This window comes from Hydractinia symbiolongicarpus, chromosome 12, assembly GCF_029227915.1.
Source record: "Hydractinia symbiolongicarpus strain clone_291-10 chromosome 12, HSymV2.1, whole genome shotgun sequence".
NCBI lineage: Eukaryota > Metazoa > Cnidaria > Hydrozoa > Anthoathecata > Hydractiniidae > Hydractinia > Hydractinia symbiolongicarpus.
Genome location: NC_079886.1, coordinates 5,512,477 through 5,524,511, shown reverse-complemented (window position 1 = coordinate 5,524,511; position 12,035 = coordinate 5,512,477). Strand labels below are relative to the sequence as shown.

Here is a 12,035-nt window from a genome sequence, read left to right as displayed (position 1 = left end):
ACTCCCCCAGACTAAAGTTAAACATTGTAAGATGGGCTAGACCCAATAACTGACACACAGTTTCGGACTTAAAAAAATTGAAGACATGCCAGGCTCAACTGTGGATAAATGCAGTATCTATAGGAGAGGACTAAAGGGGACAAAAAATGTCTGGAGGAAGAAAATAAATCCTGAGTTCTCAAAATATAATCCATTACAAATATACCTAAACTAATGTTTAATACAAATACCATGTCATAAATTGTGCTTTTCTTAAAAATTAAACGAACACAGACATCAACTGACAAATATATTTGATAAATGAGGATTAGTAGCACAGTCGGTAAAGCGTTCCACTCATACCTAAGTGATCCTGAAATGAGGCTGTCGCCTAGTTAGCCAATAATTTCAAAATAGGTTAGTGTAGCTCAAATAGGAGCTTTAAAAACTCCAGAACTGCCTTTGTGGCCCCTCCTGGAAATAATTGAAAGGGTGTATCGCTTGGAGTTGGTGAGATTCAATGTGGCAAGTGAATGTTTGATAGATAGATAGATGATAGATAGATAGATGTGTATATTTTACATGACTAGCCTCAAAAATATCAAAGGATATAACCTGTCTATTATTTCCCGGAGTTAAGCAAACTCAATTAGGGTCAGCACTCTGTCAGACAACTCCCTGCAACATCGATTGGCTCACACAGTGCACCATCTCCCCAATTTCCATTACATGGCTTGGGTTAACTCGAGGCTATGGTAATATTCAATTGCCCATATTGAATCGCCGCCAAGGGGAATCGAACACCGGTGTCCCGCACAAAGTATGAGAGTGATAACCACTAAACTACTGTGCCTTGACAAAACAACAAATTTAAGATATGAATACCCTCCTAAGTTGACCATTATTATTGTTTGCATCCTGCAAACGTGTAGCTAGCCACCATGCAGGAAATTCTTTTTATTCCTTGTTTTGCCTCTGCACCTTTAGGGGTGCTTCTTAGCTATACATGTGTCACCATAAGATGCTGATGTTTAGAGGTTTATTTTGAACACAAATACCTAGAAGGGGGTTTAACCTCAAATTTCAATGCATTTAACGTTGATTGGAAATTTTTTTGTTTTGAAATTTTTTTCACACTAGCTAGAGAATGGCCTTTTTTAACGGGGTCCACGGCCTAAGTAAAGTAGAGAGCGCTCAAGAAGAGTATACTAGCTAGCTAGTACCTAAATATAATATAATTTTAACTAGGGTTTTTAGTCTTAATTAACAAACCAATAAAATGGCTTGTAAACTAAACCAGACAAAAAAATAGCATTGGACTAACAAAGGTAGCACAGCTAATCACAAAACAAAAATGAAACCAAAAGTGCCGAGCTTCGATACGGCTACCATTTTTAAACAGAAAGATTCTAAGCAAGCGCATGCGTAGTTTATTGTTTACAAAAGCAAATTATATACTCAAATCTAGCGATGGCGATTTACTTTCCGCGTGAGCTAAACGAGCTCTTATCTTCCGCCCAGACTGTTTTTCTTGTTTTCTGAAAGAAAAAAAAGATAAAAATATCCTGCGTACAGAAGCTTTCTCAAAGATTTAAAAATTAAAACCTTTTTCAAAAAGAATTGTGAATTTTTTTGTAGAATAACGACATATTTCCTTACTATGACACAATACACCTTTCCCAAGACTTATTCTTTTGATATGCCGCAACATTTTCTGTTAAGTTTTATGAAAAACGGACAACAGATTTGAATTCCTTATCAAAAATGTCATAAACAAAGAAAATTTCGAAACAATGCAGCAGGTAAACAACCTGCTATTCTAATTTAAAGATTTGTAGCATGTCCAACCTCTTTTTGAAAACGAGGCGGGACATGGTAACTTGAGCATTAAGAAGACTTTAACTGTGATATATATCTCCTCAAAATAGCACTTCCTAATGGCGTATCAAATTAAACTTTTACACATAAATTAAACAAACTATGCTGAATTCAAATATGGTATTCATATTTTACGAGTTTAAAAAAAGTATGACTCATGGTCTTGGGAAAGATGTATTGGAGGGCTAAGAATTACTTATAAAATGGTTTATTATCAAAATCATATGTCTTCAACCTCGTCTGCGGAATTGCTAGGTTTTTTAGGACGGCTCCGTTCAGATATTTTAACTTTTACATGCCCTGTAACGAGGTTGGTAAGTCTTATGGCTTTAAAACTTAGTTTGGGGTCAGTACAGTTGAGAATACATAATCCTGCGGAAGAATTTTACACTTTAAGTAATTCATGGACTTTTTTATTATAGCTGAATTCCTGTAAAAAGGTTCGTTCGAAATTCAATTATACGCTTCCAGTTAGTACCCTTTGTGTTAGTACCCTACAATGTGAGGACATCCTCTACTAAATGTAGATACTTGTACCAAAAAATACTGGCGCGACACGAGAAAAGAGGTGGCGCGTAGTGACGGTGTTATGACGCACGTATTTACGTATTTCGTAGGCGAAGCGCAAGTTGATTACTATGGCAAACTTATTTTCAGTGTTTTCTTTGCCAATATTATGTGCTCTAATGCAAATTTTGACCATATATGACAAAAATAAAATTAGAAAACAATAAAAAAAACATGACGTTAGTTTCTTTTATTAGCCCGATGATTTTGTGATGATTTCGTGATAATTGTGATCTCCATCGCAGAAGATTTATTGTGAATGTTTTAAGTGAAGAGTATTTATCTTTATAGCGTAAGTCTTTTCTAAAATTTATACAACAGAACTACAGTGCCAATAACTATAGTAACAAAGTGTTTTTTAAAAAATATTACAACTTATCTGTTCAGTCATTGTCATTGAATAATATAAATATTATCATGTCATAAACAAGCGACTTTATTCTCATCAAATTTTGTGCAATTTTGCAGTGATTCACGGGTTTTATTTTTATATATTATTCACCGACTCGATTACACATTATCTTTATCACTTTGTGCTTCGTCGCATACAAATTTTCCTTTTTAACGAAAACTCCTGACATTTTACATGTCTTCAAACAATAAAAATTCTAGAGGCAACAGTGGGTCTGCGGTTCATCTTCGGCGACATTTACAAGTAATAAAAAGCACGCGGAAAATGTTGACAATATGATATTTGGAGGGACAAAAACGAAAACAGAGTATTTGATTGGTTCATCTAAATCACTATAAATATGGCAGCCTACGCTAGGTTTACCATAATATAAAATTTTCGCGATAGAAGATTGCACACAAAAAAGTTTTTTGTGCGGTAAGTTTTTCTTAACGTTTTTTTATTCATTTAATCACGACCAATTTATTTTTAAGATATTATGTATAAAATAAATAAGCCATTGACCTCAAAAAAATTTTTCGCTAAAAACGTATAGTCCAATTGCTCTTATTTAGATCCTTAACGCTTTGATTCATTTCAAAAATGCTCTGTTCAAAAAATATATAATTTTTCTCTGAAGTATACTATTTACCGTCATATCTCGCTAAAAACTCATTTTAAAGCCACCACATTCACATCCATGTATTTTTGTAGCTGGCCACAAAAGAGCTTATGTAAAATATACTTCATGTTTGTTAACAGTCACAGTTATTTTTACCAATGTTCACATTATGAAAATCTTTGCGTTTGAAAAACAAATGGCGACGATAAACAAAAATTTAGACATGTAGTTCCGCAAATTAATATTTTCAGGAGGTAGAGAGTTAGAACAAGAAGTATGATCATCATAAAATGAGATGTCGCAAAGTTAACAACTTGTTGAGAGCAAATTGAGGCATTGTGCATATTTGCGCTGTGTATATCAACTGATTAAAAAGACTTCTTTGATTAAGTTCGACCAATATATTACTTTAGTTTGCTGCAGAAAAAGAATGCAATATAATTTCCACCATAATCTATTGTATTTCTTTTTGTGTGTTGTTCTTATGAGTATGAGAACTTTTATAATCGGAAAGTTAAGTAGTTGAAAAGTTGGTAGACGTCGATGAGTAAGTAAGTTGCTACTATTGCTAGCAATCGAATGAATCACGCTCTCCATCTTTAGACCTGTGCATTTCAAATTATTTAAGAAAAACCTTGAGGTACGGAAGCAAATGGACTTAAGCCTGATTCACACTTGCTCTCAGTTATGTCTGCGTCGTGAAGTACGCATGCGCAGTAGCAGCTTCTTTAAGAGGAACGCAAGAGTGAAACAAGAAAAATGCTAGCCGTTCACACTCAAACAAAAAATTTAAGCAATATGGATGGTGAAGAAGCACTGATTTTTTTAGCTATTGACTTTTTTTCTCCCCCATATATGTTTCTTATGTTTCGGAGCGATTTTTCAACGGTACTGGCTTAAAAAAAGTTCATCAACATTATTGGAATACTAGTCGTTAGCCCTAGACGGAAGGACGGACGGACGGACGGGAATTATAATATAGATGCTTTGTGCTTTACATATATCTCAATATAATAGATTCAACATTCAATTTTTCGAGAAATTTTATGAATGGTAAAAATCATGTATTTTTTAAAAAAATTGTTTACGTACCATCTAACAAGTTTGCTTCTTTAATTACATCCTCCCTAGCAAGTTTTTTCTTATTTTTGTATTTAAAACTTTCTTGTTCATGATTTAAACAGGGTATTTTCTAAATGCTTCACTCAATTTTTGCTCTTTTTCAGTTGCGATAATTTTGACTTATCTCACTTCTATTTACAGAAAAAAAGGATTTAAGATGTTACCGTTTTTTAACTTATTTTTTAGAAGAGATTTAAAAAAACAAACGATCAAAAAAAGTCTGAAGTGAAAAGTCGTAAAAATTAATCCGAAAAACTTACGAGATTGTATGGAGAGTGATTTACTTTGTATCCAAGATAAACAAGAATACGTGTCACGTGCTCCATACGATTCCATTAGTGCTGAAGTTCCAGATAGCCATCCAACAGCTCCCGATTTTGATTACTCTGGTTACACAGACCAAACAGAATTCTACAGAGCACTATTGAACTCTCCTCAATATTGTCGTCGCCAGGTTCAACCAACGAAAGCATCACAGTTACATGCGAGGAGAATACGAGGATTTCGAAAAATTGTCAAAAAAATTGTAAAGTACAAACAAGTGACACAGATGACTGGAACTGGAACAGCCCTGGTCATATGCGGCATTGTTGTCATTTGTTTACTGTGACTACATCAGATTGTTTAAAGTGTGACCACCAGAGGTTTTGTACTGGCGAAGATATGCTTATTTAACTGATTTACTTATCGAGAAATGCGCCTATAAAAAAATCACAAAGATTGTTAATGGCTTTATACCTCTATCAGTAAACGAAAGAAAAACAAAACAAAAAAACGAGAATAAATACTTTGTAAATAAAAGGAGAAAACATTTTGTAAATTAATTCATATTTTACTCTAAAGCAACGAATTTTTTTTTAGTTAAGCGGATCTTGTTCATATTTTGACATTAAAAGGACTCTAAGTCAATGAATTCTTTTGTTTCTTGTCGAAAATTGGTACCCTGCTTTTGGAAAGCCTTTTCAGGTATGAACATTTTTTTTATGATACTATAAATCTGGACTGTAAATTTTAGTAGGGTAGTACAACTATAGCAAAAAAGAAAATTCTGTAGCATTTATGAAAGTGTAAATTATTATATTAAGAAAATTCTTCAAAGTATTATTTCTTGACTGGCTACTTTATGAGCAAAAACTTGTGCGGACAGAAACTTCGAATTTTTATTATTTTCGCAAGACTTTATTCAGTAAAACGCGAAAAAAATTTTTTTACCGTAAAAAAATTTTAACACGGGTAATACCAAAGTCAGTGGTTTATTTTTTCTTTAATCATCAACTACAATAACATTTGGTGTTTTCATTCTTCTTGGGTGCTGCGAACATTTTTTGAATAAACCGATTCTTTAAAACAGTAATGAATGCAGATAATACTAAATATCTCGAATGCGACTTACCGAATGAAATATTTTCTTGTATTTTTGTCTTACACAAAAAATTTTCATGCGGAAACGAACCTTATTTTGAATTCGAATTTGCGAAAGTTCTCCCAAAAGTTATTTCGAATTCGAATTTGCGAAAGTTCTCCTAAAAGTTATTTTGAATTCGAATTCGCGAAAGTTCTCCCAAAAGTCGCCAAACGCAAAAGTTTTTGGCAACAATTTTCCGGATTTTTTTTAATCCGTTGTCTTTTGTTTTATATTTTAAAAATGGCATTCCAACAAAAATAGATGTTCAGTTGTGCAAAGTTACGTTATAACATACCGGATCCACCGGTATGGTCTTAGTAGGTCTTGGCAGGCCAACATCGGTGGTTTGTTTTAGAACTGGGGCAGGAAGCCTTCTTTGACTTGTGTAGAGCTACCCAACAGTCTCAAACTGTGGTTGAATAAACTTTTTAAAGGATTGTTGAAGGGGCAGAGACTGCTTTCTCTGGTAGAATGTTCCATTCATTTATAACTGAGGAACAAATGAATCTATAAAGCTTCCAAATCTTTTTTGAGTCTGCTCTTGTCAGTAAATTCTCACTCAGTTCAAAAAAGTCATTCAAGTTCAAATTTTTATATCTATTCATTATTTTAAATACTTCATGTCAGCTCTTAATCTCCGCATTTCCAAAGATGTCAAATTACATTGTTTAACTCTTTCTTCATATGGTAGATGACACCAATACTTGTGATCATCCCAGTAAATCTTCTCTGGACCTTTTCTATGTTATTGTCAATGTCTTTTTGCAGCAATGGTCCTCATGTTTGTATGCTGTATTCAACATAAAGTCTCACTAGGGATTTGTATAATATACACAAGTTGCTTTTGGTTTTGCATTGAAGCGTTCGTTAGATGACAAAAGGTTCTGTTTTTTTTTGACACAGCATCTGCACACTCATAGTTGCATCAACATACACATACTTCTACAGCTTCAACTATCAATGTATCAACTCATGGTGTTGATTGTTGCAAACAATGTGTAGACATTTACATCTATTAAAATTGAAAACCATATACCAGTTTTGACCAATTATACATAGTTTCAAGATCATTTTGTAGTTGATCTGTATTACTTCTGTTTTTTCACTTTGGAAAATAACTTTGTGTCATCCGAGGCTGTTACAAAAATCGTTGCGTTTACACAAAATTTAAAAGTTAACAGAATAATAAAAATATTGTTATTTTCTGATAATGGCTAGGACGAAAACAATAAATATGTTGTCATTTTATGTTTTTTTTTTGAGCTAGTTAACATTAATACTTGAAAAAAATTTGCGTGACAGACGGACAAAAATGTTTTCTTTATTAACGACAATATTTGACTCTAACTCAACGTTTCTCATGTAAATCTTAGTAATACTGATCCATATGGATAGGATGAGATAATTTAGATGGATTATTTCACAACAATTTATGTTTTTCAAGCTTTTCTGTGAAAAATTGAACGTTGCAATGGAGAAGTATCTTTGATTCGAATGTAAAACTTGAACGCATTATTGGAAAGTAAACAATGGGCAAGCTTGAGAATGTTGTGTGTGTGTAATAAAACTTCTCAAAGTAAGGTGAGCCTTTAATTTTTGGTGTGATTATTTCCCTTTTTTTTATAGGCACTTTTCATTAGCACCTTTTAAGCATTTCTACGCTTAGGTTTTATAAAATGTAAGCACATCTTAAGCATAAAGTTAAATATGACAGTTAAAATTTACTAATGCCTTTATTTATTCCGTCACAAAAACTATGTGACTATTTATTACTACATTACTGTGACTACTTCTAAAGATATGGCTCCATTATCTCCGACATCTTGGCCAACTCCCGAAGGCTTCAGTCATCGATCTACCCTTATGCGGTCTCTTCGAAAAGCAGAAAAAGCTTTGCTGGACAGTCTTAGAAGAAAAAAAGCCATTGTATCGAGTTTAGCTAAAAAGTTCCAAGTAAGAATTGCACCACAAGCAAAAAATAAAGGGCGGAAGAAACATGAACTAACCGTCAAAGAAAAATCCTGGTTAATTGAGTTTTTGCATCGCCCAGATATCACCTATGCAACTCCAGGCAAAAACGATCAGGTGTATATTGGGAAGATTTGGCGGTGAGAAAGTCTTCAAGCAGAAAAAATACCTGCTTTGAACACTGACCGACATATTGGATATTGCTAACGGATGCTCAGCAATGAATACTACACATGAAATTGATGATTCGTTTGTGGAAGTATTTGGTCGGAAACTTTCTTTATGAAACACTAAAACTTATAAAGAATACATTTTTAATAAGAACATTCCGCATGCGACCTGCCTGTGCGAAATATGCTAAAATGCTGTATATTTTATGACAGGGCTCAATCAGTGGTTTCCAAAAAGTTCGCAAATGCCAAAACCAATCCCCATGATATCGTTGAAAGATTTGCTTGTAACTCTGCTGACGAAAGGTGCCTGACTTCAGAATGTCATGTGTGCGAGACAACTGAGTAAGTCGATGAAATACTGTGCGTTGAAGAGTTTAAGACGGAGGACGTAGTATGTAATGAATGAAAGAAAGTCAACGATAGTTGCAGTACCAGAAATAACTACCCTCTGATAACCAGGAGTCAATCAAGTTTGTAAAATTTTCTCCACATGCTAAGAGTTTTTTAAGTAGTTAGTTAAGTTTTTAGCTGCACAATAACTTTTAAACGTGGTATGGTAACTGCTACAATAAAGTTTATATATTCCCAAAGTACATAAGAATTTACAATTTGGAAATAAAAACAACATTCCATTGCACTGACCTTGTGTTTTACTCTGCAATAAGTATAGACTGTTATTGTTTTCTTTACAACCGTTTGTTATTTTGTCACAGTCCATTCTCTTTTTGTTTTAAAAAGCTTTAAATATTTTTTTTCGACTATTTAACCCTAAGACCCTAAGTACATAATTGTCTTCTCTATATTGTCGTTTTGTTGTCGGTCAAAAGTGATATAAATTTCTATACTATCATTTTAGTCTTTTATTCGGTCCAGGGGAGTGGGCGGATTCCGCCCCCTCCCCTTGACGGGTTTTTTTAATAACTCTTTAACACTATGCTGCATGGCTATGATACTTACTGAGTTTCAATATTTATCAATTAGACACCTGCATGCCAAATCTTAAATCAAAAGGTCCCATAACTTTCAAAGGCTTTGATATTAGCTAATACTCGAAACCCTTAAAACGGGGAAAATATAATAACTCTTGAAAGGATTATCTTTAGAACTTGAAACTTACAATACAACATTGTTTCATTAAGAAAATCATTTTCCATGTTTTGGAATTTTTCGGATTTTCCCCGAAAATCGGAAAAAACGGATTTTCGGGAAACTTTCGGCAACTTTTTATGCGATCTATATAAAAACCGGAAAATATGTTAAATAACTTTTATGTAGCTTTAAGAGAAGGTAAAAATCAGCTCTAGAACTAAAGGCATTTTAAACAAATTGCAAGCTTTTGATGACGTCACAAAAAATATGCTGACGCAAGCAAAAATTTATTGCCGCCATTTTGTTCTTTTTGTGACGTACTATAAGTGTGCCAAGTTTGATTCAATTTGAATAAGCCTATAAATAGTTAAAAAGGGGGCCCGGAATCCGCCCATTTACCCCCCCCCCTCCCCCCCCTCGGTCATAATATGTTTGAAAAACACCGGACCTAGGGTTAAGGCTTGTTTATTTTAATTTACATTTCAAAGTGTTTTATAGCAAAACTTAATATGTTAATTAATGATCTTCCAGTAAAGAATATTATTGGTTCTTTGATGTTGAAATGCTTGCCATGCAACCGTGATCTGTACAAAAACAAGTTTAACATAGTTCAACTCAAAATGTGAGCATGTTTTCGCAATTTTTGTGTGAAATTCCGCTTCTAAGTGGAATGTGTTGTCCGCAAACATTTGACACCGTTTACAACGGCCACATAAAAAGGAGTTTTGTAACAGACCCTGCACGAAATGTAATTAAAAATCTTAAAAAGTATTGATATTTTGCAGCTCTCCCTCCTGACAACGTTGGATTCATACAGTGCAGACTATTTTGACTAAGAGACAGCTTTTCGGTAAGCTGAGACAAAGCAAGGGAAAGGGTTATTTTGTCAGACGTTGAATTAATTTTGTCTCTGATTATAGCGATTACAACATTGTCAATACTTCAATACTCAAGATACATATGCCTCAGCGATAGCTCCATCCTTTGCACGCACATCTCAAATCATCTATAATTGATTACCCCTATCCCCCTCACTTTTTCTCCTGTGTGACGTTATGTACATAACGTTGTAGAGGCATGAACTAAAATATTTTGTGTTTTACATAGTGTTTCTCTGATTTGGAATATTCTACTGAAATAATTAAAATAGCCTGGCTTAATGCGGATTATATTTGCTTTGCTCGGTTTAAGAATCCCTCAAGCATTTCATGTTACTAAAAAAGAGTTCATAACATATGACGTGGATGAAGTGCAAAACAACCTATTCTTGTAACATTAAAATTTTACTGCTTAAAATATTAATGAAGTACGATGAAATGGCACGTTTTTTGCATATAGTTAGTATGCATATAATATAGTTCTTATTACCTACATGAAATATTAAGTAGCCGTTAAGAAGGAGAGAAAACAGTATATGGAATATGAGCTGTCATAGCTCTGCAAGGCTTTTAATGTAGTAACACAAACGCTTTTATATTTAGACATTTGAGCCCCGTTTTGTATGAGGTACGCAGCAGGTATTAGAAAATGAACCATTTTCTAATACCTGCTGCGTTTTTCTATGAACGACTCATTTTGTAATAAAAATCTGACGTGTTTTGTAATTAATCATCCGCTCGTTTTGTAAAGAAGCTGGCGCGTTTTTTAATAATACTAGTCGTTAGCCCGTGAAAAAACCCAGAATCACCAGAACACTAGATTTCACCAGAACGACCACCAAATGCATTGGTTCTAACACTAGAATCATCATAACATGTGATCTCACCAGAACATTCACCAGAGAAATGAATTTCAGCACCAGACATTTCATTTTACCAGGTCATTCTTCAAAAAATAAGCCGGTTTCATCACATAACCTATCTGCCTACCTTCTTTATTGTTTTTTTCCACACTAATCAAGTTAGAACTTCTAGCTTGACTAGTCCCAAAAAATAAAACACTGCTAGAAAAATACTACAGCAGATTTTCTGTAACTCAAACACGCGTGAGAGAGATTAAAAACTGAAGTTAAAGAGTGCTAATAATAGAGAGTTGATGTATTTCCTGGTTTTTTTGCATGTGTAGCTAAATTAGTATGACACTTTGAGTGACCAATACTTCATTCTGTATGATTTGTTATGCTAAAGGTTGTTGCAGTATCAGCTGCAGCACGGACACCATGATTGTGAAGTTTCAAAACATATACAATGTATTCGTTAAAGAAAGTATGCAGAACTGATTATCAAGGTTGTTGCTGTTGCGAACTCTGAGTAGGATAAGGCAACCACTATCAATAAATACGTTGTTACTACCCTATTTATTGTACGTCACCATGCCTAAAAAAATAAATAAAAATCACAAATAAATTCCTTTAAATAATTAAACAACATTTTTGAGTCGTAATGAAGTTACTGTGCTTGACACAACCGGGGGAGCTCATTTGTTAAAAAAATTGCATAAGAAAAATAAAGTTTGATGAAATTTAAAGCAAGTTAAAGCTTAAAAACTTTTTTTACAAAAAGTTTTTGGACTCAATTTTTCCCTGAACTTTTCTTTTCCTATCTTTCCAGCATCGAATAAGATAGAAAGTAGTGCTGTGAAATCTTAAAAAAAAGGAAAACAAATTCAATTTAAAAAAAAGTTATAAAAACAGGAAGTTTAAATTTCAGAACATGTAGTGGCTTGTGGCTTGTTCTTACTTACAAAATATGGCATGTCCTATTCTGAATTACTACAAATCGTGGTTGCTAAAACCTGCCCTACTATTTCATTTCTGTTCTTTACTCATAAATATTTCTGCGAAACGTACCATATCAATAAATATCATTTTTAAATAATTAAGTTCACATTCAATTCGTGAAT

At 33.6% G+C, this 12,035-nt stretch overlaps 1 protein-coding gene across 2 annotated transcripts; it reads left to right on the top strand.

The window, feature by feature from the left end:
* The first annotated feature begins 2,806 nt into the window (after nucleotides 1-2,806).
* LOC130622530 (uncharacterized) lies at nucleotides 2,807-5,663 on the top strand. Of its 2 annotated transcripts, none has more exons than XM_057437993.1 (2): nucleotides 2,807-3,253; nucleotides 4,749-5,663. In XM_057437993.1, exon 2 carries the CDS (start codon nucleotides 4,828-4,830, stop codon nucleotides 5,167-5,169), a length of 342 nt encoding a protein of 113 aa, XP_057293976.1. In that variant the 5' UTR covers nucleotides 2,807-3,253; nucleotides 4,749-4,827; the 3' UTR covers nucleotides 5,170-5,663. The 2 variants fall into 2 exon arrangements, with proteins under 2 accessions (XP_057293976.1, XP_057293975.1); XM_057437992.1 differs by having other exon boundaries at nucleotides 2,810-3,253; nucleotides 4,746-5,663.
* The last annotated feature ends 6,372 nt before the right edge of the window (nucleotides 5,664-12,035 follow it).